Here is a 27,688-nt window from a genome sequence, read left to right on the forward strand (position 1 = left end):
GTAGGTCATTTCCTCATTTTCACAAAAGCAGTTCTAAAAACACGCAGGAAAGAAAATGTAATTATTCAAGAAAATCTGATTATTGCAGTGCTCCAATGCAATTTTCTGACTCTGGTACATTCTGTGATTTCTCAGGCTGTTATTTTTTGCAGTGTTATGGTGAAACTGTTTGCTAAAATCCCAGGGCCCTATCACACAAAACTAATTTACTAGAAATGTCATCTGGCACGTAAGCATTTTTGTCCATAGCAGAAATTTCAGTGGTGTATTTGGAAAGAAGTGCCAAGAAAAGAAAGCTTCGTGCTCACAGATGGCATGTTCCTCATTGACTGTTTCAACCACAAGAGATGTGTGCACAGCTCCAGCCCTGTGGGCTGTGTGCTCTCAGAGTTGCAAGGGTTTGTGTTTTTTTGTTGGGTTTTTTTTTGTTAAAAATAAAAATAGGTACAAGTATAAGAAATACTGAAAGGAAAATACAAACTAAAAAACAAAGACCAAAGAGAAAACAAGAAGGTGAGAAACACAGCAAGCTGAGTTAGATCAGATGTATGTGCTTGCAGAGGAGAGGATGAGATGAGCTATCTGAGAGATGCAAATTCAGATCATGCCAGGCAGAAATGGGAAACTGAACCTCCTCCAATTTCTTGGAGAAGTGCCTTTATTACTGTGTTTCAGGATAACTGAAAATGAGTAAACAGCACACCATTTGCTTTCCTTCCTAGCTCAGAAAACTCACAAGCACCATTTCAGACTGAACAATGTTATATCTGATACAGGTGGGGAGGGTTTACTTTTTCCCCACACACACAGCAAAGGAAGAAGAAAATAATATTTTTTTTGGCTGTCCTCTGAATTATTTCCCTCCCTCTTATTTGGCTGCTCGACTGAAAAAGCAATCCTATACTCACTCTCCATTGATCTACTTCCAGCAGGGTTCCACTCCACATCCCTCTGGCTTTGGCAGCCACAGAAATGAATTCAGCTAGGAAGTCCTGTAAGCCACTTACTACACTGTAAGTCTTCTCACTCTGCTTCCACCAAAGAGGAAGCCTTCCTTCTCTTGGACTAAGTGGCAACACACAGACTGTATTTTGCAAGGTGGCTTGGGTAGAAAATTGGCCAAGATGGGTAGAAAATTGGCCAAGAGGCTGCACTCAGAGGGTCGTGACCAATGTTCTTGTAACTCAGGGTGGCAGCCTGTTGCAAGTGGGGTCTCCCTGAGATTGCCACTGGGCTCCACACTGTCCATCTTCACAAGGATTTGGGTGATGGATTTGAAAGTACCTTCACCCAGGGTGCTGATACCAATAAATGGAGGGAGGTGAGGACAATCTGCCCTGTGAGGGAAGACCGAAGGAGTTACATCTTATCTCCGGGAGGAGAGAAGGCTTGGAGGCTAATCTCAATATACCAGCGTGCTACAAAAGGGTAGAGGCTCTCCTCACAAAGGACCACATGGAGAAAACAAGGCACCATATAAATTTTCTTATGGTGAGAATAACCAATGACTGAAACACGGGGATGTGCTGGTATGGTCCCTGTCACCCTAGGGAGGTTTCCAAGCTGTCAGGGTGCTCTATAATCCCATCTAGTCTCCCTCCCACAGAAGTCGGACCAATGATCTTGCCAGCTCCCTTCCAGCCCGGGCTGTTCCATGGTTCCATGATTCTGTGCAGACAGGCAGGGGCTCCTGTGGTCACCTTCACCAACACCGCCCTGAGGAAGGAACCAGCCCAGCCCCACCATTTGCCAGCAAACAGACCCGCATGCACTACAGTGCCAGCTGCGCAGACAGGGCTCCAGCCCACCGAGCTCGCAAGGGCCACACCGCGGCCGCTGCTGCTTCCAGCCCCCTGGACACCGGCCCCCATCGGCCCACGTGAACCAGCACCGGCTCCTTGCTCGGGGCCGAGGGCAGGTGTGGGTGGTGAGGAGCGGTCCCACGGCTCACCGAGGCCTCCGTGACCTTGCTAACTCACGGCTGCCGTGGCCCTCGCAGCCGGGACACACCGGCCGCGCCGCTCGAGCGGACCGCAGCGCCGGGGTCCGCGTCCCGCGCTGCCCCATCAGCCGGTGGCTCTAGGAAGGAGACAAAGGCGACGGGGACAGCCGGAGGCGGTGATCGGCAAGGAAGAGGCCCCGGGGCCGGGGGCGCAGGGCGGGCGCTACGGGACCCTCCGAGCGTCTCCCGCCGCTCCCCCCGACCGAGCCCTCAGGCACCGCTGCGGGGAGGCGGGGCCGAGGCGGCCCCATAGCGCGGTGACGGGCACGCTCCCCGCCCAATAGAACCGCGTTGTTGCCTGATGGACACGCATAATAACCAATCATCGTGGCGCACCCGGTCCCTCCTCGGCTTAGAGCCAATCGCGACGCCTGCGGCGGGGCGGGGAGGCGGGGCCGTGTGCGGCGCGGGGCGGGCCGCGAGCGGGGGCCGGGGCTCAGAGCATCGCTCGGGCTCGGTGCCGTCGCCGGCTCCGTCCCTGCTCCCGCGTCGCCTCCCCCGCCGGCAGCCCCTTCCCTCCCGCGGACATGTCGTCGCCGTCGTCGGGAGAGCGGTACGAGGAGGAAGAGGAGGAGGAGGAGGAAGACGGCGCCTACGAGAGCCAGGCCAAGCGGCTGAAGCCCAGCGCCGCTGCCGAGGAAGGCGAGATCGAGTACAGCGGCGCGGAGGAGAGCGAGGGCCGGCGGGACAAGCCCCCCGCATCGCGCGGCGGCGGCGGCGGCGGCTTCTCGGGCGGGGTGAGGGACGCGGGGCTGGCGGGCAGGGGGCGGCTCCCCTCAGGCTGCCGGCGGGGGGAGGGGACCCGTCCCGCCCCGCCCCTACCGCGGGCGAGGCCGCGACCGCCCCCGCCGCTGCTCCGGGCAGGGGGCCGTGCTCGGAGGGCCGGGGGGCTTCCCACGGCCGCGAGGCCTTCCCGGGGTCGGGGCTCTGTGCCCGCTTCCCAGGCATGGAGGCGCTTCCGGCGGGTGGGAATGGCGAGGGCTCGGGGCCGGGACCGGGTCTGCGCTGCCGCCGCTGCCGGTGTGCGCTCGTTCCTCACGGGCCGCCGGCAGCCCGAGGGAGCGATGGGGGTGAGGGCTGCGGGGTCGGGATTGCCCCCGGTCCGCGGGCGGCTGGGCGCCTCTCGGGGGATCGCCGCTGCAAGTTTGGTGGCGGCCCTGTTGCTGAGCGTAACTATAGAAACGGCGAGCGGGGGGGCGGCGGCGGCGGGGGCTGAAAGCGCGGCCGAGCGATCCTTTCATCCCCCGTTCCACCTTTGTGTCTGGCACCGCGCGGCGATAAGGCTGATCTTAAACCATCGCCTCCTTTTAAAATTAATTTCCAATTCTACTTTCTCCCTCCCCACTGCTATGAGCGCGATGGTTCGCTTCGGGTTTGGGTTTTTTTTTTTTTTTTTTGCTACGTACCTTTTTCTCTTGAATTTGCATCAACGTAGTCCTTGACCCATAAATTTGAGCTAACGAGACTTTTCTGTCTACTGTTTGATGCCTTATCTAACTAATTGTCCGTCTGATTACAACCATTTTTCTCCTTGATGGCTCTTTCTGTTTCCTACTTGAATAAGCCAAATCAAGAAAACATTGATTTAATGTCAAAGCTTGTTTTGTGATAGGTTAAAATGAACTTGCTTATCACTGGGATGAGTTAATGAGGGAGCATTTGCTGTTACCATTTCTCCATCATTTAAATCTACTGATAGAGAAGGTGCCTGCTAAATGTATTGTCGTGGTTTAACCCTCTCCTGCAGCCAAGCACTGCGCTGCTGACTCCTGCCCGGCTCATGGGGGAGGGAATCAAAAGGGTACAAGTGAGGAAAATCCTGCTTTCCTTTCTTTTCCCCCCCACTTTATAAGCTGAGTGGGATTTCATAGGCTCTGGGATATCCCTTAGGTCACTTGGGGTCACTGTCTCGGCTGTGCTCACGTGTGGAGCCACAGGAGAAGCAGAGAAAGCCTCGAAGGAAAACCTCTGTATTATCAACACTGTTTCGAGCACGTATCCAAAGTATTGCCCATACCACTGTGGAGAAATTAATTTTACCTTAGCCCAAAGCAGCACATTATTACAAAAGTTTCCTGATAAACTGTAACAGAATAAATTTCTGGAGAGAACTGTTTTAACTCTCGAGTTTCTTGTGACAGAGCATCATCTCTGTTGCAGTCAAGACTTGGTAATGTGCTCTGTCTTAAAGGGCAGTGCTGAAAGAAATCCTTACACTTGCTTAAATTATGTGGGAAATTTGTCATGCAGGAGAGCTGAACGCCATTCAGAGAGTGTTTCAAGTAGAAAGGAAATTCTCCTTTTGCCTTTCCTCTTTTCTGCACCTTTATGAAACCAGCTAGTTCTTACATGTCTCCTTTTCCTTCTTCCTGGGCTCTGGCTCAGTGTCTTCATGATGTCTCAATGTCTCAGTTTATTCAAGTTTACCCTTCATGGTAATGACACCATGGGGAATCTGATTTCACCTTTTGCATCTCAAGTATGGCATGTGCTGAGGCTTGTGAGTAAAGAAACTGAAACAAATGTGCAGCAAGTGGAGAACATGAGGGGTTTTCAGCAGCTGGTTGTGTCAGTGGCAGCGTCATTGACAATTTATTGGCAAAACTGCATTCACAGGTTCAGTGTTGGGGAGGCAGGAGTTGTCTTGAGGCTGGAGATGGAACTGGTTTCTCGAACATAAGCTGTAACATCAAATGGAGACATGGAAAGTGAATGACCAAGTGCTTTTGTTAGTGGTTTTATGTGAAGCTTTTAATAGCAAAATGCCAAATTCCATGAAGTTGAGTTAGTTAATGTGAATTTTCATGTTTTTTTCTCTCTAACAGATACAAAAATGTGCAGGAATTTATGTATTCTGTGAGGTATCTTACTGATTCCTCTGCAGGGAAATGTTCTCAGCTTATAAAAGTTGTATGTGGTTCAGACATACAAGATGAAGGTAGGCTGAGAGGAGGGAAGAGGTGTCAGTGTCCTGGATTCCTCAGAAGAGAGCAGAAAAATAAGTAGGAGGAACTACAGCTAATGGGGAATTAGGAGGAGAAATGGGAAATGATGGTGAAATGATGATAGGGAGTGGATGATCAGGGTAAGCAGTGATGTGAGTCTGGCAGCCATATGATTTGTTGGGTGGGGTTTTTTTTCTAATTATTTTTTGTTTTATTTTAATTTATTTTTCCCTCACATATGCACTGAAATATCAGTCAACTGTACACTCATATGGGTCATATGCCCTTGTATAAAAGCTCTTTTGTGCTGGGACTCCTCTGGCAGGTTGGTGGGGTCACCCTCCTGGGCTGTATTTATTATTGTGGCAGTTTCCTGTTCTGGGATTGTTGCATTTGGCTGAAGAAGCCCTTCATGCCTCTGGTTTTTTTTTGTTTTGTGTCTCTTGTTGTTGTGGGGCTTGGTTTGGTTTGATTTTTTTGAAAAGGGTGCCTGGAAATCTCTATGTGAGATCCAGAGGGAATCCAACATTTATTTTGCTCTTTGATTTTCTGTTTCCCACTTGTGGGGAGACTTCTCATAAGCCAGAGGTGTCCCCTCTCCTTCATGGCTCATCTCCAGGCTGAGGAGCCAGGAGCAGACCAGGATGTTGACCAGGGATGGAGCAGGATGTGTTCTGCAGCAGTATTCAGTGGGAGAGAGTGTGGTTTGGAAGAATGACCTTTACAGAAGCAGTGTTGAGTGGTGGTGAAGCCCTGTCAGGGGAATCTGAATTGCAGTGTAGCAGAGGGTCAGGACACTGGGATAATGTGGGCTGAGAGCTGTGTTTCAGGGAATTTTGAGGCCCTTTCAGCTCCATCCACCATCCTCCCTTAAATGCAGGTTCTATGGATTAATGTCATATTTGTACCACTGGAGCACTTACCTCCCTCACTGTCTCTGACATACTCCTGAGCATTCTTGTGAAGTCAGGAAGATCTGTTATCTCTGTTCTTGCAGCTGGGGAAGTGAGAGGTGGTGTCTGAATACACAGACAGAGCCATCAGCTGCTGCAAGGTAAAACAGGGATGTGATCTTGCAGCTTCTCAGCCACTGTTGAAAGCTGGGTGCTGAATGGAAAGCAGCTCTCTGTGCAACTGTGGAAAACGCCAATCACTTGTTTTTAAAATTTTAAAAGTTTTATAATAATAAAATTGTTATAAAAATAGCAATATAATTAGAGTAATAATAATTTGGACAATTTGGATTAGGACAATATGAGACAATAGAAACAAAGAGTTACTGACGTCTGGGTTCCTCTTTCTGGGTAAAACAAGCCTGAAAAAGGACACACGTTAACAGAGGATTAACCCTTAAAAACAACAGCCTGTTGCATATTCATACAGCTCATACATGATGCATAAATTCCATTCAAACACAGGCATCCTGCCTGAGCGAGGCAGGAAGAAGTTCATTTCTTCTGATAATGCAGCAATAAATTCTCTTTCTCTGAAAGATTCAGGTGTTCTGTGGCTGCTATCTTGGTGTGAGTCCTTTCTTTAGAAAAAGTATCCTACATAGCATAGTTTCTATTTTAACATTATGTTATAACCTAAAACTATATTTAACACACTACTTAAGAAAAGTATTACAGCATAACTTATTAACATAACACATACAATATTCATTTTAATATTTGCGAAAAGCCAATCATAAAATACACATTTTTCACACAACTCAGTTGCTTTGTGTCTAACACAGGCAGTGTGGTAGCAGCAGCTAAATGCTGCGAGTTCAGATCTTCACCTACTTTGCAGTGGCTTGTCCATTTCTTCAATGAACTCCATCTTAGAAGCTGGTTTTGAGTAAATGTAAATAATTTTCCCTCATTTGTCCTCCCTGAAAAAAAATCCAAACTATTACTTTCAAGCTGCTTCTTCTTCCAGTATCTCAGGCTGAATCTCCAGATGTTGTGTTGTGTAGGGTTTTGGTTTGGGATGATGTTTGCTTGGTTTTATTTATTTATATTTTTTAAAGATATTCAGATTGTCATGAGGAGAGAGGTAAACAAAATAGAATGTTTCAGTTGGAAGGGATTTGGACAATGATATGCTCCAAATACCTGAGCATTTCAGGTCAAATTCAGAGTTAACAGGAGGGGTCATAGTGCAATTGTTGAAATTGTTGAAAGGACACAGTGGTAGAGAACAAAGGGAAATGATACCTAAACTCCTCATCCAAAACAAAACTAAATTGCCAGGTAACTTTCCAGAGTATGGGTGTGATTAATCTTAACCCCCTTCTGTGTAGCCCTGCCCCCCAGGCCCCTAAACCAACCAACAACAATTTAAAAAGCAGAAATCCAGGATATACAAAACCAATAGATTCTTCCACTGTTGTGGAACCTTAACTTAGTCTGCTTGGTTCTTCTGGGACACCTTCCCCCCACCCACCACCATTTCTGTTGTATCTGTAAAACAAATTTCAGACCAGTTAAGAGGGATGCAGAGAGAGGAGAAAGTTGAGAATGAATAAGATAATCTAAAAGGTGAGAAACTAAATATAGGTACTTGGCAGAGGGAATATGAAGGAGAAGTGCCATCCTTTTGCAGCAAGGGGAAAAAAGAGAGATAGAGGAGGTGAAAGACAAAAAAATAGTGAAAGACAAGCAGATGCTCAATAAAAAGTAGTACAAATTAATAGGGCTATTATGAGTGTACTGACTGGAGAAAGGGTAAGGGACACATTTTTGTGCAAACAGTTGGTGAGAAAGTTCTAATCTGGAGTTGATGAGCAAGACAGGCATCATCCTACAGCCCATGATGATTTTCTTCCTCTTTGGAATGGCAAACTGTAATTAGTTGGCAAGGAACCATTGATACATTTCAAATGTTGTCTAGAGGTATGTAGGTCACAAAAAATGGATGTTAAAATGCCACAACCATTCTTTGAAGCTACTTCTGTTGCAGTCTTAGGGATGTGAAGTCACTTGTTTGTACTTCATCTGCTTGGATATGTCAGTGCTTCCCTTTGTGCCTCAGCTTTGCTTCAGGGTAAGGATTTTTATGCTCCTGGTTTCTTTCTTGAGGGAAACCTTTTCTGTCCTTGTTACTGGTCTTGATCAAGCAGTCTGTTCCATTATTTATTTAAATTACCTGCATTTTCTGTCCAGCCTAATGATTCTGCAATAAATCATTATTGAGGTTTCAGATCCCCTTAAGATACATACATATATACATATATACATATACACATATATACACATACACATATACACATATATACATATATACATACATATATATATATATATATATATATAAATATATATAAATGGTACAGTTGTAACATTGGCTACTCTGTTCTCCTGGCTTTGGTGGAGTGCAAGTGTGATGTTGGAGTTTTGCATGGGGCTTTTGTGCTCTGCTGGGAGCTGAGTTACTGAAAGACTCCTTTGTAGGCAGAGAAATACTGGTGGTTGTTAGTCAGTGTGTGAGCAGATGCTTTGATGTAACCTTTGTCTGTGTGCCAGCAGTAGCACATGTAGCTTTCAAGATACAGTAGCTGTGAGATCTTGCTCAGAATCCTGCATTGTTCTTCTCTGGGGAGAAATTCCAGCAGCACTTGGATGAGCTGTGAATGTTCTGACCTTAGCTGTGCACTTTACACTCTGCAGACACTTTGGATTTTTCATGTGGTCTGGTGGTTTTATTTCTCCTCATAGAGGAAATCCAGGGTCATTCTAGATTTGCTTGATGCTGCAGCTTTGTAGCTGCAAAACTTGTTTGACAATAAGATGTGAGTCTGCCCCTTGTGAAGACTTTCCTTGCACCTGTGTCCCCATCCTTCACCAGCCCATGTGCTCTGTGAATGTTGGTTTGAGGCTTCCTGGCTGATTTGTGCTTGGTTCTTGTGCTGCTGTTCACTGCTGCTGGCTAGAAACTGTTTGGAGTAAAGCAGAGACCCTGTGATTTGGCCACCTCAGTGGTTTTATGTGAATAAAAGTCGTTCTGAAATTCTCTGCAGGTAAGAGAAGTTCATGTCAAGTGGCCAAGATATCACTTGTTTGTGTTTGGGTTTTTTTGGGGGGTGGGTGGGTTGTTTTTCTGTTGTTTGTTTTTTAGGGGAGTTTTTTGGTTTTTTTTTAAATTCCATGCTTCTCAAGCTTCTGCACAGGTTACTATAATGGCAGGTTTTGGTTCTTCCTAAATCTCTTGCTAAACCTTGCTAAAAGAAAGTCTTCTCTATGGTGTTCTGGAAGAAGAAAATTTTGTTTGGAAAGCCAAATATTGCTTTAACAATAACAGAAAGCAACATTTGTATTTGTTGATATTCTGCAGAAGTGCAGATGCCAGTACATGTTCATGTAACTCATGGATAAAGGATTTGGAAATGCAAGTGTAAAAGTCTTAATTTTTGAGAGAATTTGCACTATTAGAAAGATTTGTATCTACTGGTACCTGCTAGTAGATAAAAATACAAAGGGATGTGCATAACAAAGAAACATGAACTGAAACTAAACCAGAAGTTTGAGCTGGGAAGGGGAGGGAGAGAGAAATGCTTTTCTGAGTATCCATTCTCTGAAAAGCTTGATGTGATTTCTGGAGATATTAGTTCAAAAAGGCAGTAAGTAGCAAATACTAAGTTGCTAGTAACTATTCCTTGTGGTGAGTCTGCTTCAATGAGTAAGTCATTGCTTGTATTTACCATGTGATTAGACACATAATATTGGATGGGATTTCTTGAGTGTATTAAAGGAACCTAAAAGGGAAATGCATCCCCCTAGCACTAACTGGGTTCTTAATATAGTAGCAAGTATGCAGGGCAATGAATAATTGATGTAATAATTTTTGATTGTTCTGTAGACTGTAAATAAATAAAGGTGCCTGTTATTTCAACATCTTAGAGTAATAGGCTTTGCAGAATAGAGTGGTAGTTATTGTTAGTTTTCTCTTGAAGATTTCCTCAGGTGCTTTTTTCAGCTTTGAAAGGTGTGTATGTGGGTTACGAACATACAATCTGAAAATAAAATCTCTCTGTAGTTCTGTTCCTTCTGCAATTGCCTAAGCATTTGCAGTTCAAAGTATTAACCTTTCCTGGCTACTTTGATCACTGCTTCTGCTGTACACCAGAGCTGATTGATTCAGGATACAAGGTAACTTATACAAATATCACAGTGGAGTTCTCCCAGCATTGCCACTGTTCTTATTCAAAGAAATGTGTTGCTACTTAAAATTCTTTCCTACTGCAAACAAATAAAATGTAAGGCAAGCTTAAAATACTACACAACTGATTGTTCTGACATCTTAGGAAGCCTGAAGTGCTGGCTTTTGATTCAAACAGAATGGTCAAATCCTTGATTTAAAGAAAAAATCTGTAATTGTTGAGTGACAACTCTGCATGGAACCACAGGAGTTAAACACCAAGACTCAATTTGTAGTTATCTGGAATGGTTTTTCCTGGCATCTGTAGTTCAAATGAACAGAGAAGAGAGGAATGTCTAACAGTAATAGCAATCATTGTGGCTACTTAATTATTGGAGCTCAATGCTCCTTTGTGCTACAAATGAGAATCTCTCTCATGTTCCAGAAAATGTTGTGCTGATGCCTAAGTGAAAAATCAACAAGACTTGATCTGTTAGATGGGAACACATTGATGTAGCCACTAAATTTGAGTACATCAACTTCACATGTTGTTATGAATATAAAATTTGGGTGCTGGGTATTTGCAGTACATTTTAGCATGCCCTTTATTATCTCTAATCTTTTTTTGATAATCTCTCATTATTGGCTTACTTTTTTTTTTTTTTTTTCTTTTACCCTTTGTGTCCTAGAATATTTAAGGTAAATTTCATCCTTAGTTCAGGGTTTTCATGGAAAGATAAGCTGATTCCAGCCCAAATTCTTCAGCTGCACAGAATTGAGCCTGTCTGAAAGTAGCTCTGAAAAATATTTATGGTGGGAGCTCTGTGTGCTAATGTATGATGTCTGGATCCATTAATAGTAGTCAGCCTTGGGGTGAAAAGAGCCCCATATGTACAGAAATTGTGAGTTTTTAAAAATGTGTGTTCAGAATTAGAAGGGAGATTGGGTTTATTTCAACTGTAATCCAGAGCTGGCATTTTCTTCCATTGTGGAGCATTGGAAAAATTCTCAATTTGTGTTCAGTTTACAATGAGGGGATGGCCCTTGTTTGTTCTTGCTTCTTTATTCTCCCAACCTGTCTCAAAAAAATATCAACATCAGCAAGCAGAGTTTCAGAAATATTTTAGCTGTTGGACATGTCCTAATTTTTTTTTTAATGCTTCTAATGAATAGGGTGTGTGTAAGACCTCCTGCAATTCAATCAGTGTTAAATGGCTGCTTTTTTTTAATCCAAGAAAAATCCAGTGTGTGCAAACAGATTAATTAGGTCTGAAAAGCTTTTTATTTTAAGTAGACTTCAGCAACTGAACTTGGCAATCCGTTTGGAAAGAAAAGTTAAATTATTTAACACTTGCTTAGACTGTGCATTTAGATGGCTGCTTCTGGGCCCAGTGTAGTGTCTACCAAGTATTTAATTTTAATTAATGATAGAAGTGTTCCTTGCTCTGTGTTGAATTTTAAAATGTCATTTTGTTGCTAGGATGCCGGGGGAAGTCATCACAAAGTCTCCGTTTCTCCTGTCGTCCATGTCCGAGGGCTGTGTGAGTCTGTGGTGGAAGCAGATCTCGTGGAAGCTCTTGAGAAGTTTGGAACCATATGGTATGTCTTTGTTAGGAATGGTTTGGAGAAAAACATGTCATAAATGACCATCATGGGGCCTGGGAGCTGTTTTGGGTGAGCAGGAAACCTTAGTGTGATGTTTCCCTCACCAGCTATGTCATGATGATGCCGTTCAAGCGCCAGGCTCTGGTGGAGTTTGAAAACGTGGAGAGTGCAAAGAAATGTGTGACCTTTGCAGCAGATGAGCCTGTGTACATTGCTGGGCAGCAGGCCTTCTTCAACTACTCCACCAGCAAGAGGATCACTCGGCCAGGGAACACTGATGACCCATCTGGAGGGAATAAAGTTCTCCTGTTGTCAATTCAGAATCCTCTCTACCCAATTACAGTGGTATGTTTTGTCGTCTTCTTTTGTTTATTTTTTGTATATTCACATAGGTAGCACACATATTCTTAAATAAAGACAATTCAGTCTCATACAGATGTTTTGCACTACGTTTGAAGACTTTGGAAGTGAGGATTTTGAAATGTTTAAGTTGCTGCATGCTTCTGGAATACCTTCAAGTGTGTTGCCACAACATCAAGATTGTTATTGAGCCTTTAGGCTCTGAGTGGTGTATGTTTAAAGAGCAAGGATTTTTTACAGTAGGGAGGGGTTATTTTATTGCAGTCCTTCTTAAGTGTTTCCTTTGCAGAAAGGTGAAACCTTTGTCTTCTGATTATCAACTCCAGTTTGATGGAATCTTCCTCACTTTTATTTGGGCCAACATATTTTCCTTTTTAGTGTTTCAAGTTGTATCATTTATACAGTTGCATCCTAATTTATTGCCATTTATTAATAGCACCTGTACATGGTTTTTTAAGACACAAGGGTTTTTTGCTGTTGAGTGGTGTATGTTTAAAGAGCAAGGATTTTTTACAGTAGGGAGGGGTTATTTTATTGCAGTCCTTCTTAAGTGTTTCCTTTGCAGAAAGATGAAACCTTTATCTTCTGCTGATCAGCTCCAGCTTGATGGAATCTTCCTCACTTTTATTTGGGCCAACATATTTTCCTTTTTAGTATTTCAGGTAGTACCATTTATACAGTTGCATCCTAATTTATTGCCATTTATTAATGGCACGTGTACATGGTTTTTTAAGACAAAGGGTTTGTTGTTGTTGTTGTTATTTAAGCATTTATGTTTTATCATGCATTAAATGCTTATATTATTCATAGGAGATTTTATAGTAGGTGTTAAATTGCACAGAAATATTTCAGGAAAAAAATTAATTTGCATACTATGATACAAGTAGGAGTCACTTTTCTTAGGGATGTAGGATGGTATGGATCAGTCAGAGTGTTTGGGGTTTGTGGAACCAAGTAAATTAAAGCAAGTATTAAGTTTTATTTAATGTGCTGTATGTTATGAGAGCAAGTTGACTGCAACTTAGTATTCCTGAAATTACCTCAAGTAGTCAGTTCCACATCATGCTTTCTCCTTCACTGTCTTGAGAGTATTTGTTGCTTTTTGTCTGTTGATCAGTGAGTGATGAATTTTGTTTTTCCTGTCAATTTTCTTTATAGAAAAGCATGCCATGGTATGAATTGCTTTTTAGTGTTTAAAAACAAACCTGCTCTGAGCTGTGTGAACAAATCCACTGACTGAGTTAAAGTATTCTTTGCACATGACTGTAATACAAATTTTGGAAACTCTGTTTCATTCACGCATTTTAAATTTGCCTTGCATGAGCTGCTCAGTTAAAGGTGGATGCTTGAAGAAACTGGGAACAGAGGCCTGGTTCTGGGCTAGGAGAATTCCATGGGAATTCTGTGGATGAAGCCTCTGGCACAGTAGCTCTCTTTTAAAAACAAACAACCCACCCCTAACCTCTTCCTTCCCACTGCCCCCAGCTGTTTCTTTAGCATATACAAATGAGTGCTGGGAGCAGGCAGATTTCCAGAATTACTGGCAAGCAGCAGAGCTCATTGAAGGCAGCATAGTCACAGCAACTGGGGAGAGAAGCTGTGCCCATAACAGCTAAAAATGGGATGAGAAAAATACAAATTTTGCACTTGTCCAGTGGGTTAAAAACGAGTTAATTTAAGAATGCCTCAGGCAAAGTCTGCATTATTTAAAAAACTCGCCCCCAACAAAAGAAAACAAAAATGAACAAAACATCCTTCCCTCTCAAAAAAAAAAAAAAAAACAACAAAAAGAAGACACAAAGCCCCAGTACTGCTTCTTTCTCTTCAACACTCTTCTTAAATTTGAACTACAGTTAGAAAAACAAGATGAAAAATTGCAACCAGTTTTAAGTGGCAAGTCTGAATATCTGCAGTAAACTGTTGTAAAGTTTTTAAGAGCTTTACTTTCAAAACAAGATTGAGTTTTTGGAGAGAAATTGGTCTGTTTAAAGGCCTCTTATGGCAGAAGCAAAATTCTCCTAAAATTACAATTGTGATCAGCTTTTCTCTCTCACAGAACATCTTTGTTTTTTTTGAGCTGTAACAGCAAAGGGCAAGAAGGGAAAATTAACTGTATTTAATTCCTAATTGCCTTTCATCCCTATGTGATAGGGGGTGTTGGTGTTTTGAAGAGTTTTGCCCAAGATGTTATGTACAGGTCTTTGAAGTTGAGTTTCCTTGTTTCCTTACCTGGGGGCAGAAGTTTTTCAGGGATTTGTCTGTTCAAAGAGGCTTTCCCACGTGCTTGAGGAGGGTGTGATGTACCTTGGCAACTGAATTATGATATTCTAGTGTGTATATAATACAAGTGCTTAAATTCTTAATAAATAGCCCTCATTACTGTGTCTGGTGAACCACTTGATTGATTTGGTAATATAAAGTAGCTGAATTATGAAACATAATTAAAAAATCCAGCTCTGTGTGTGACTGCTGGCTAATGACACTGATAGGGTTTTGAGTAGACCTTATGTTTTGAAAGACAATTTTTTTTGTTTTAATTAAGTGGCTATGAAGAATTTTTTTTTGAGGGACAAATTATGAAGGAAAGTCATATGAAAATTAATGTCACCTGGAGCTGGTGACATTAAGTTTCTAAGAATCTTTTCTCCCAAACAGGAGAGATGGTGGGTAGCCGTTTGTGCTGCCAAGCATGCTGTAAGTGATCTCACAGGTCTTATTTTTTATGGGTTCAGGCTGTGTGGGCTGCGTTTGTTTTAGTTTTAAGAAATCCACATGCCCCCTACTCCTTTGCCTCCCAATTTCTCCTCTACTCTGCAAAACATAATAATAAATATTATACCTACTTCCTTTGCCACTTCTCCCTCTTGACCCCCAAATAAACCTGAGGATGTACACCAAAATCTTGGAATGATTATTCTGGAGGTATTTGGGTTAGATAAAAAGAAAGGAAGGAGCATAGTACCCACTTGCTTCAGGTCGATGAAAACTGTTGAAATTCTCATTTTGATAAGCTAAGTTTACATTTTGAACTATTTCTGGTTACTCCCTGAAAAAGAACACGAACTCAGCTGCTGGAAGCCTAGGAAATGTGTTACAACTACAAGTGTCACTTTGTCTCTTTGCTGTGGTAGAACAGGGCAGTGCTTCAAAGGTAGCAGAGCTTGAGACATGGATGCAGTTACTGGTTTTAACACAGTTGTAGATACTTGTTAAACCAGTATTTGCTGGAGTACCTCTTATAGAGGTCTTTTCCTGGTTTTCAGATTTGATTGCCTGTAGTATGATTGATAAAAATGCCAATCATGAATGTATTAATTGTAGAGGGGAAAATAAGAAATGGAAAGTTAACAAGCCTTTTCTTTGCTCTTTGGCACTTAAATGCCACTGCAGGAGAATGTTCTGTGGACCATAAGTGATTGGAATTTCAAATCTGACTAAATTTTTTTTTCCTTCTTCCTTAGGATGTTTTGTACACTGTGTGCAACCCTGTTGGGAAAGTTCAGCGCATTGTTATATTCAAGAGAAATGGAATACAAGCCATGGTTGAATATCCTTTTTGAGTTTTTTTTTTGCTTGTTTGTTTGGGTTTTTTGGGGGTTTTGTTTTGTTTTTTGTGGGGTTTTTTTGTTTGTTTGGTTGGTTTGGTTTGGTTTTTTTTGTTTGCTTTTTTTCTGTAGATTCACGACTCCAAATGGTTTAACAAGCAAATATCAGAAAAATACCATGTGATTTTGAGACCAAATTATTTCTGTCTAAGACATGGTATGGTAGCTTCTAATTTTTGTATGTCTGTTAGACAAAATAGTACTTGCACATAGCATCTTTTTAGGAAAATGGCATTGTCAACAGTGGTTGATAACCATGTTTATAGTCCCTCATGCCTAATGATTGCAGACATGAATTATATCATAAATTGGACAACCCCTTATATGCACCTTTCTACACAAAAGTTTCATGGCTTCTGCCTGTGTTGACACTCAAGAAGTGGATAGGGGATTGCAGAGGTGCATTTTGTCCTCTTCAGACTCTTCTAAAACAGTCCCAGTATGTACTGCTTCTCTTGCTATTTTGACTTCATAAAGCAAATGCCGGCTTAGGCATCCTTGACCTTGATTCTTGGGCATCATATGTTGAAGAAATTCCCTGCTCTCTTATCCTAATGTTTACTCTATTTGCAGTCTTAAGTAATTCTTGGATTGAATGTTCAGAATTGTGGTGTGTTGCTGTGATTTGTGAAGTCCAAAGTCTGATATGATTAGGCCTTAATTTATGAAACTCTGTCAGCCCTCTTCCTAAAGCTTTATTTGCATCCATTTGGGAACTGTTATCTGGACAAAATTTGCCAAATTATTTGGCATTATTTTGTGCTTTCAGATGCTATCAATGTGATGGCTGCCTTGATGATTTTCCAGGCAAAGGGAATTACCTAACTTCTATTAAATCAAACTAATTGCTATTTATCTATGTAGAAAACTTAAACTGTGTGGCCTAAAAGGCAATAATTTGACTTACTGTATGTGTTAAGTTTGTCATAAGTGGAATTGTCTCATCAGATGACTTGCACAATTGAGGGTTATTCTTCATCTTGTGAGAGATTAGGGAAGTTGTGGGGAGGGTCCTGCATGCACTCAAAAACTATGACATAAGGACATCCTTATGTCCTGTGAATTAAATCCTGTAACATGCCTTTTATTGAAAATGAAACCAGCCAGCAATTGAAAGAAACCTCACAAATGGGAGTGAAGTAATGCAGCAGCAAGGTAAACAGTTGGGGGTGGTAAGGAAAGTGAGCTTCATGACAAGCCTTATCTGAAAAGTTCAAAAATTTGCTCAAATTTAAATGCTACTTGAAGTACCCATTATTTCTCCAGTTCTGGCCAGTGTCAGTTCCTTATAGGTCTGGGAAGCTTAAATTTCCTAAGTTTTAAGTTCCCCAGTGAACCTGCGTCACTTTGGAAGAAGTTGGGCTGCAGGAATGTGGTAAAACCAAGGCACATCCTGTTGTTTCAGACTTTTTCTAAAATGTCACAAAATGATATCAAGACATGGTGCTGAAGGTCTGTTCTGCTGCAAAGTTCAGCCTTTCTGACACCATATGTTATTGAGTATGGGTGAGGTCATGGGTTGTGATGTGCCAAGGCTCAGGCACATTTTTCTGCTAATCACAAAACTAATCTTGGAGTATGAGCAGCATGTGAAATAACCTGGGTGCTGGAGCCTGGTACATGCATCTGCCTGTTGTATTTTTTTAGGCAAGATGGGTATTTGTTCACTCCAAGTCTCTCTTTTAGTAATGTTGGGTTTTTGGGCTAATGAGCTAAAAAGGGTGTACACTTAATCCTTTTGATGTAAAGTAACTTCTGTGATGAGCCTCTGTGGAGTTCTTGTAGTGTATTCAATAGTGAAATACCTGCAGGCTACGAAAGTAAAAAGGCCCTATCAGATAAAAGGGAGTGAATGAGACACCTGGGGAATAAGATCCTTAACATGATGTGTATGTTTGAATCAGTGTTTTGTGCCCAGAAGGCGAAGGCTGCGCTCAATGGAGCAGATATCTATGCAGGATGCTGCACTCTAAAAATTGAATATGCAAGGGTAATGCTTGGACCTTCTCTTTTAATTTTACTCATAAAAAAATACATTTAGTCAAGGCTTAACCTCTTTCACTTTTACTTTATTTGAACAGCCAACTCGACTTAATGTCATTAGGAACGACAACGATAGTTGGGACTACACTAAGCCATATCTGGGCCGCCGAGGTAGGTTCTGATCCATTCTCGCTGTAGCTCTTTGACTGTACTAATGCCAGCCCTTGACACTGGTCAGGCCGTGTGGCAGCAGTCCCTCCAAAGCAGGCCAGTGCTGCTGGAGGCTGTGCCACGGCAGGGAATTAACCCTGAGCCCTAGTGCCCCCTACTGCCGTGTGCTTGAGCCACTTAGTGCGACAAGGAGCCCACACCTCCAAGCACCTTCGCAGTTCTCAAGGACTTGCATTTCTCCAAGCAGCTCTCTCTCTTTGGAGGAGAGGAAACCTGGCACAGACTATTCCTTATAAACTACAAACTTGCACACTGCTTCTCCTTCGAAAGGACTCTTTTCCCCTATGTTGGACAAGGCATTAAGAAGGATAGAGGACTTCAGCAGGCTGACTCTACACTTCATCATGCACCACATCGGCATCAGCAAAAAAACCCCAAACAAACAAAAAAACCCTCTGAAAAACCTCAGACTTGCAGTTCACCTTGTCTGCATACTGCATGCACCACCACCACAAGTTTTTAAAGGAGGACATTTTCAGTACTTCAGATTTGTGTGGGATGAATAACATGATAGACTGTACCCATTCTGTTCAAGTTTGTATGTATGCTGGTCTTATTTCCCTTAAAATTACTGAAAAATTGAGAACCTACAACATTAAGAACCTTTTGTTGATATCATTGACATTGTAATCTTTTTATTGCTGTATGTGAGAATTGCATTCAGACTTAACAATGTAAATATTGTTTAGTAGTAGGGAAGTTCAATCCTTATATGCAGATAATTGGAACTGAGCAGTGCAATACAGTAAGTCCCCTCAGCTATACTTAAGTAATAAAATAGGGAGATTCATAATTGGTACAGGCATACTGTCTCTTGAGTACTCAGCTGTAAAATTCTCAGGGCTTAACTCATGTCAGTGGAAACTATGATTATATATGTACAGTCAAACTGCTGTCTAGCCTAACTCCTGTGAAGTGTTTATTTAAAAATAACCAAAGATTTGTAACTATTGAGTGCAGTGTTCAGTAACCTATGTACAATAATATGTTCAATGTAAAGTTAGAAAAGTGAAGACAATGTGACCAAGATAGAATATCTACTTATCAAAGGCTACATGAGAACCAGGGCTTTGGCTGTCTCAAGAGATTTGCACTTTCAGAGTAATTCTGCAGAGACACTGGGCTTGTGAAACTGTTGTACAACTAAAAACTTAGGGCTTGGAATTCAAAATGAAGTTCTTGTAAAAAGTTAACAAGGGAGCTACAGTATTGGTTGCAGCTTGTAGGTTATGACTATTTGTATTGGGATTCAATTTTTTTTATCAAATTCTTGAGTCAAAGAAAAGGGATTCTGAAGAAACCCAAGGGCAAGAAAAAAAATCTAAGGGTTTGAATTTGAAAAATTGAAAGGATTAATTTGACCCTTGTATCTTGGGACCATTGCAGTGTTTGGAGGCTGACTTGTAACACTGTGCATCTAAATGCATTATGTAATTGGCCTGCAGATAGGTATGACTGTATGAACTGAAACTTCCCCAAACTTGAGCAAACAGTGGAAAATGAAAAACTTAGGATAGGTGTGGCTTGCTCATTTCAAGAACTCTGCTCTTTTGTTTTTCTTTTATTACTGTCTCTATTCTCTATACATAGGCACCCTACTACACATAAGAGAAAAAAAATTAGACTTGTATTTCATATATATATCTATCTCAATCATTACATATTATATGTAGTATGATTTTTCATTTACTATGATCCACATCCATTTATGTGGACAATGGGAATACAAATTGTTGAATGAACAGTAAAATGTACTTGACAAAACAGGCATCTAGAGCAGTTTTGCTCATAAAGTAATCCAGGAGTTGGGGTTTTCTTTGAAAGAGTTTATGTAGTTGTCCTTCAACTCACTCTTGCAACAGCACTATTTGGGTTTTGAGCATAGTGTGACCTGAGATGTAGGGCTCTCACTGCAGCAAAGATCTTATCCCAAAGGAATTTCATTCCAAGGACAGACATGCCAATAAATCCTTTCAGAATTTCACACCTGCCCTTCAAATGTTAGGAAGGAAATGCATTTTGCTAATGATTTCTTTTAAGAACTGTTTTTAGTTCTTTATGGTAATAAATTGCTCATAGTCTTTCTTCACTAAAGTAAACTTCCTAATAAGTGCCTGCTGCTATGAACTCATATTGCATTGGATTGAATAAAATAAACCCACCTGACTTAGTATTCTACTGGCCTTTAGCCAGAAATCTCTAATTGTCATTTGCAGCATTTCTTTTGGTGGTAATACCAGCTTGCTCAGTGACTCAAGGACCTGATGTAAAAACAAAACTAAAACTCAAGGAATCAAAGCTTAAAGAAGATCATAAAGAACCTTTTCTTTCAGAATTATTTTTAACACAGGTTGGTTCTTGTGTTTCAGTGCTTGTTTACACAAGTATTTGTACTGGCACAATCCAGTGGCTTTGTTCAAGGAAGGAATAAGCATGGGGCAAGGAGAGACTTGCACCACCATGAGGGGGAAATACTTGTCAAACTTTTCTCACAGAATTCTTTATTTGAAGAATGTGATTCTTGACTATATTTTACTGTGGGCAGTTTCAAAGCATTTAGTTCCACAGACTGGAATTACAAAACTGATTTTTCTGAAAGATGATGACTGCATACAGTTTAAATGCTCAAAATACTTGATCTGACTGCTCATTTGCTTTTTAGAGCCAAGGACCAGAGCTGTTACCCTGAAAAGGGAGTGGAAAAGTAAACTTGACAACAGTAATCTTTCTTCTCTATATTTGAAAGTATTCAGGTCTGCTCTCTCTTCAGATTTTACTGCCAAAGTAAATATCTGACTTGGAACCTGGCCTCAAACTCCTGAGCAGAAAGAGCCACATGTGTTTTCATCTACCACTGTTGTGTAATCAAATAGTTCCTGTTTTTTGGGGAAAATACCTCCAACTGCATTGGGCTGGAGTTACTCTTTTCAGCAGTCATACTTAACTTTCCTGAGAATTGTTGCAAACTGATAAATGCCTTGCCCCATCTTTTCAATGTGGCTTTTTTCTCTTTTTTTTTAATTGTAAGAAAAGAATTGTTGCTTACCACAAAGAAATCTGGAAGTTTAGATTTTTTTTTTGTTGTTGTGCAGCATGGATCTGATTGAAAAATCCAGCTTTGGCTGTGAGGCATTGCTTCCCTCCATTAATGTAGACCCCTTGCTTAACTTTATATCCTAGAGAACTGGGTTTTCTTAAAGGATTGACTGTTGTGTGAGTGCATTACTCAGTGATGCTTTCCCTCAGTTGAACTGTTATGTGCTGCTGGTAATGCCACAATGTACAATCCTTTCAGCACGCCCATAAATCAGTAGGTGTTCTGTAAATATATATGTACACATATGTAATGCTCTCTGTTTACTGATTATGAAACCATGTAATACAGGTTGTTGTTGGCTTATGCTGAAACTTCTTGAAAGAAGCCCACTTTGAAAATGTGTTGCTGTTGAAGCTAATATTATGATTCAGGTACTGTCTTTCAAAAGTACTGCATTTCAAATTTGTTTTAAGAGACACATGGGTAAATCCTGCTGTATGGTGTTTTCTATACTAATGTGTGATGTCTGTTTAGGAGAACTATTGGGTATCTCCATAAACCTTAAATGTCTGCATCTCCTCATTGGCCACTGCCCCCAATCAACTTAAGTGCAATTTGTTATACAGATGGCAGTCTTTTAATTTTGGTGTCCCAGGGCTACAGCTTGTATTTTTAGACATAGACTGAATGAGAAATTGTTTATAAAATTAACAAGGACTCAAATTACTTTTCACTTCTTAACTAGAAGCTTTGTGTCTTAACTGGAGAAATCAAGTGCCTGGTTGTGCATACTAAACTGATTTCTTTCCCTTCCCACGTCAGACAGAGGGAAGGGCCGGCAGAGACAAGCTATTTTGGGAGAGCACCCATCATCCTTTAGACATGATGGCTATGGTAAGTAACATGGGGTGACAGCTGGTTATGATTTCTTACATGCTCTGTGGAATTGTAAATATTTAATCTATGCTTGGCTGTGGTTCCCTTCAGCATGAGCAGTTCACCTGCAGTGCTGTCAGTCTGCCTACTGAAACGCTGCTGGTTCAGTGAAATCCATGTGCACTCATTGCCTCACCCCTTCCTGTCACCCAAAGCATTCAGCTCTACAGGTTTATTCCTTGGAAGAAAGTTTCCTTTCAGTTGCCATCAGCCTGGCAATGGGTAGAAAATGATATCTGGATTGGGAAAGCAGTTTTCTTCTAGAAAATGGCAACATAGTGCGACCAGTGGTTTGGTACAACAGAGAGCTCGGATGTTTTTGCATGCAAAGCTATGAATTATTGGCATCTGCACTTCTCATTTAGGTGGTTCAGAAAAGGTACAGCTATGTGATGTAGAGGAATGATGTTTTGGAATCAGTGCTATAAGGTGCTGTGTTTGTTACCAGTGCTCTCTGTAAGGCAAGATCTGCTGTCACTTTCATGTGCTGAGCCAAGACCTCAGGGTGGAGAAACAAATGTCCCCACTCACATGTGACTTTTCCAGTTAGTTACTCTCAGCTGTCAGGTGCAATCTTATTTGTCTTGCCTCTTTCTTTGGAAAGGTATTTATGATATTTTACAATGTAGGTTGACATCCTACCTACTCCTTCCAAAGGTTCTTCAAATCTCCAGCATTTCCAAGTCCCACCTTGATTCAGTGATGTTCTTTTTTCATTCTTCTGATACATCCTTCTACCTTAAGTAATGTGTCCATCTCTTCCTATACCACTCTTTCCCTGTCATTACTGCTTTTTGCTGGGAAAAAAACAGACAAAAGGTTCCTTTTAGACTTGGCTTATGTGAGTTTCACATTATTTTTGTCTCGGAAAAACAGAGATCCTTCCCTTGGTCTGTAATACTGACATTGTCTATGAACAGAGGTATTGCTTACTAGTAGTGCCTCATCACTAAAAGGAAAAAAAAAAAAAGAAATTGTCTATTTCAATGAAACTTGTCACTTTATCTATAGTAGAAAATAGGACCACTTCATTTTGCATTAGTGTGGAGGTTTAAGTGTTCCTGTTTCTTCCAAATGAGCATTTTGTAGAAAGGCAGGCTTCTGACTTAATCTCATGTCTCTGGGAAAAAGAGCTGTGTCATCTCCTGACCTCTGTCTCATTCCTTTTGGTTTGTTATCCTGACTTTGTAATATTCCTTCTTGGTGCCATGTAGCTCTGTAACTAGATGGGAATATTTCTGAATGTTGATTTGAATTATTTCCTCTGATGCGTTTATGTTGAAATATTTTGCATGCTGCAGGGAAGATAATGATTTTTGTAATTAGTGGAAGGTCTTTTTTCAGCAATTGCTGTAACCTTCTACCCCTCCTTTAAATATACATTATGTGTGCAGGCTTTGATGCATGATTAAGTAGTGCAAATGATTTCAAACAACATGAAAACATGGTTTCTCATCTCCTCAGGCTCCCATGGTCCTTTGTTGCCCTTGCCAAGCCGGTACCGAATGGGATCTCGGGACACTCCCGAACTCGTGGCTTACCCATTGCCACAGGCATCCTCCTCCTACATGCACGGTGGGAATCCTTCTGGGTCAGTTGTCATGGTTAGTGGCTTGCATCAGCTCAAGATGAACTGCTCAAGGGTATTCAACCTGTTCTGCTTGTATGGAAACATTGAGAAGGTAAGGCATAATGGATTAGAAATTTGGAAACTGCTATTGTTCTTTCAAATGCTTTGGAAAAAGCCTGCCTGAGGTTGTCTAAAAATATATCATAATGTTTTTTAAAACTATTGGTTGAGTTCTTTGTTGCAATGTATATATATATTTTTTTACCTTATCTGTCTTAGGTGAAATTTATGAAGACTATTCCAGGCACAGCACTGGTTGAAATGGGTGATGAATATGCTGTAGAAAGAGCGGTCACACATCTCAATAATGTCAAGTTATTTGGAAAGAGACTCAATGTCTGGTAAATATTTTTATCAGATTAAAAGTCCACCAGTGGGCAGATGGAATGAGGTTTCAAAGGGACAATATCACACTACTCTGTTAGCGTTGTTGGAGTAATGATTTCCAATTTGCAACTGTTTATTTTGGCTTTCAGCTGAAGGAGGGTGAAGTTAGGTCAGATATTAGGAAGAAATTCTTTACTGTGAGGGTGGTGAGGCACTGGCACAGATTGTCCAGAGAAGCTGAGGATGTACCATCCCTGGAAGTGCTCAAGGCCAGGTTGGAGGGGGATTTGATCAACCTGCTCTAGTAGAAGCTGTTCCTGCTCATGGCAGGGGAGTTGGAAGGAGTTCATCTTTAGGGTCCCTTTCAACCCCAACCACTCTAAGATTTATTACTATTTAAAATTTTATTTATTTACATTAAGAAAGCATATTGTCATTGTATGGATTGGCCGCTGATAAACTGTATTCCCTAATGTGTCTTACCCATTCTTTCTGCATTTTTTAAGGAAGGTGTCAAATCCAACCCATCATGTTCTTACTTTATTTATTTCAAATTATTATAAAGAAACATCAGGTCTTTTCTAGTTAGATAATAACCTGCAAAGTATGATAGCCCTAATGATTTAAGAAATTTTATTCTTAAATTCCAGTGTTTCCAAGCAGCACTCAGTAGTTCCAAGCCAGATATTTGAACTGGAGGATGGCACGAGTAGTTACAAGGATTTTGCCATGAGCAAGAACAATCGTTTCACCAGTGCTGGCCAAGCATCCAAGAACATCATCCAGCCACCCTCCTGTGTGCTGCATTATTACAATGTTCCCCTGTGTGTGACTGAGGAAACATTTGTAAAGGTAAGCACTTGGAGTGGCTGACATGCAGTGCTCTCTGGGCCCTGTCCTGTTTTTTCCTGGTGCTGCTTTTAAAAACAAGTAACTGGGAGGCTTGTAGCAGAGCCACTGGAAGAGATCTGTTCCTTAAAATATATTTATAGCCCATCTGGATATGTTTACAATTCTGGAGTTACTGTCTCAATTTTATTTATTTACATTTTTTTAATGGAGAAACAAAATTTTGAAAATAAAGTTGAGGAGCTTAATGTGGGGGGTTTTTGGAGGAAAGGGAAAAGACACAAAGCCAAATACATGAAAGTTAGGATTATCACTCACAAAGGATTTACTGACTTCCTTAATGACTGCTAGGATGTTTTGGAATGGAGACAAGCATGCACCTGGGACCCTTGGCACAGTTGCATCCTAAATGAACTCTGTATGGTAAAACATGCAATACTGGGCCTCTTTATGTGGAGGCAGTGGCAAGATTGCTGACAGTTCAGTGAGTTCTTTTTCAGTTCCATGAAATATATTTTTGCAACTCTATCTGAAAGTGAACTCTGGTTCCCAAGTGGTGTCCTTGTATGAACAACTTCAGAGCTACTGTATTGGAGTAGGAATGCCAAAAAGGAGAACTTGTTATTATATTGGTATGTTTTTGGAGATAGCAGTGATATCACAGATACAGGGGCCTTGTTTTACATACTACAGAATGGTATTCTAAAGAGTTACCAATCTAAACATATTTTTTAATGATTTGCTGTAAATTCTTGCAAACTCTCTTAAAAAGTCAGAATCTTCCTTTTTGTGTGTCTCTTCCAGGAACTTGGAATTTTTGCTAATTTGTTTATGTGCACTTTTGCTGAAGTTTTATCTCTTATTTTATTTTTGTGACAGTTATGTGAGGATCATGAAGTTCTCAGCTTTATTAAATACAAAGTGTTTGACCCAAAACGTAAGTAAAATTTGACCTTTTTGGGAAGTGCCTTGATTCTAGTTTTGATCTGAGTATCCACTGTCAGATGTTACTGATCCCCTCCTTTCCCTTTTTGTTTCTCATTTTGACAGCTTCTGCCAAAACACTGTCTGGTCTGTTGGAATGGGAATGTAAGACAGATGCAGTGGAAGCTCTCACTGTACTTAATCACTACCAGATAAGAGTCCCAAGTAAGTAAATTTTCCTGATCTTACTGCTGGAATTTTTTTTCTGTGGAGAAGGAGTTGATGGTTCTGGTAGCCATGACAATGATCAGAGGGCTGGAGCACCTCTCCTGTGAGGAAAGGCTGAGAGAGCTGGGGCTGTTCATCCTGGAGAAGAGAAGGCTCCAGGATAACCTTATGGTGGCCTTTCAGTGTTTTAAAAGTGGGCCTATAAAAAGAGGGAGAGTGAATTTTGACATGAGCAAATAGTGATAGGAGAAGGGGTAAGGGTTTTAAACTCAGAGAGATTTAGGTTTTAGATGTTAGGAAGGTGTTCCTGACTGTGAGCTGGTGAGGCACTGGCACAGGTTGTCCAGAGAAGCTGTGGATGCCCCATCCCTGGAAGTGTTCAGGCTGGATGGGGCTCTGAGCAGCCTGGTCTAGTGTGTGGCATCCCTGCCCAAGGCAGGAGGTTGGAATGGGGTGATCCAATGAGATGATCCCTTCCAACCAAACCCTTCTGTGATTCTTTCACAATAAATACAGAGAAATCTGCAATGTCTTGAACAGAGGATCCTTTAAGTTACTCAGCTCATTGCTCTCAATTTACTGCTCCTGTAGCACGTTCCCTTTGAAGCCAGAAATTGTGAAGCCAAGCTGAATTTAGCTCCAAACTAGCAAGAATAGAGTGGGGTGAGTTCACCTGCTAAACAAGTACACAATAGGCCAGATCTGCACTGAACAATTAAGATAGTTTACTGAATTAAATGGAATCTTTCCAGGTGCTCCCAGATATAATATTGAATCCAGGCCAGTGTCTAATATTATTTTAAACTACCTCCTCCTAACTGTTATGAGTTTGTCTGCCTGATTAAATCTTTTCTATTCCCCCACACCTTTGGTCCACTTTATTAATAATGGACCTTAGGGACAGGATATTTTTGAAGACAGTATGGATAACACACTGTTCACAATTTCAGTTTTATCTCAGTTTGGAGAGCTGGTAGCAGCAGAAAAGCTTTCTCTTTCAATGTGAAAAGGCAAAGCCCAGTGGATGTGTGAGCGTGCAACACACAGAGCTGGTGAACGTGCCAGGGTATGGAAGGTGGATCAGCAGGAGAGCTGTGCCCATGGTGTGTTCTGTGTTGTCTCCTCACAGATGGCTCCAACCCTTACACCTTGAAGCTTTGCTTCTCTACTTCATCCCATTTATAGAGAAGAGGACAGCATGTTAAGAGCTACGTTCACCTGGATTTGCAAGTTAAAAACTACACTTCGTTCACAAAGCTCTAAAGTGGTTCTAATGTTGCCTTGTTTCAACTTAATTCTAATATCTTTTATCTTGTTTTATAATAAATGGATGTTCCTTCATAAATACAAACTAGATTTTTTTTTTATTTTTGCCTCTGAGAATTACATGTTGTAAGCTTACTACAAAGTTTGTATTTTGTTAGTGTAGTATCTTCAAATGTCTAAAGAAGCACCAGTAGGATAAACAAGATTGTTTCTTTTCAAAAAATGAAATATATTTGCATTTTCAAAATGTTAAAGATTAGCAAGTATTTTTCCATTTGTAGTCTTAATTGGCAGATAGAATTATTCTAGCAGATTTTTAAATGTAGAACTTGTTTTTCAGTATGTTAAGTAGTGAAGTATGTTGCAATACTAAAAAGGAGCTTGTATTTATAAAATGCTTTGATTGGGTTAATGTTGCACATACTGAACTTTTAGTAGTACAGACTTGATTTATAGTTTCAAACAGAGCTAATGTAGAAAATTATTAAGTATGTACACGTGTATGGTATGAATTCATACTTATTTAAAGTGGTTTTGTTTGGTTTTTTTTAATCCTATTTTCCATTTGCATTAGCATGATGCCATCTACAGCTAGTCCCACCATAGGGGCCTTTTAAAAATTAAAATTGCAAGCCTGTA

The 27,688-nt window shown here is 41.1% G+C and overlaps 1 protein-coding gene across 1 annotated transcript; it reads left to right on the forward strand.

Annotated features, from left to right (window-relative positions):
• Window positions 1–2,420: 2,420 nt before the first annotated feature.
• On the forward strand, window positions 2,421–27,688 carry HNRNPLL (heterogeneous nuclear ribonucleoprotein L like). The gene is made up of 13 exons (XM_054290198.1): window positions 2,421–2,739; window positions 11,549–11,667; window positions 11,781–12,018; window positions 15,495–15,580; window positions 17,532–17,628; window positions 17,720–17,792; window positions 21,712–21,783; window positions 23,290–23,507; window positions 23,675–23,796; window positions 24,433–24,634; window positions 25,511–25,568; window positions 25,682–25,780; window positions 26,913–27,688. Exons 1-13 carry the CDS (start codon window positions 2,530–2,532, stop codon window positions 26,966–26,968), a joined length of 1,650 nt encoding a protein of 549 aa, XP_054146173.1. The 5' UTR covers window positions 2,421–2,529; the 3' UTR covers window positions 26,969–27,688.

Source organism: Melozone crissalis, unplaced genomic scaffold, assembly GCF_028551555.1.
Source record: "Melozone crissalis strain CALT ecotype California unplaced genomic scaffold, PUWL_Pcris_2 ptg000081l_1, whole genome shotgun sequence".
NCBI lineage: Eukaryota > Metazoa > Chordata > Aves > Passeriformes > Passerellidae > Melozone > Melozone crissalis.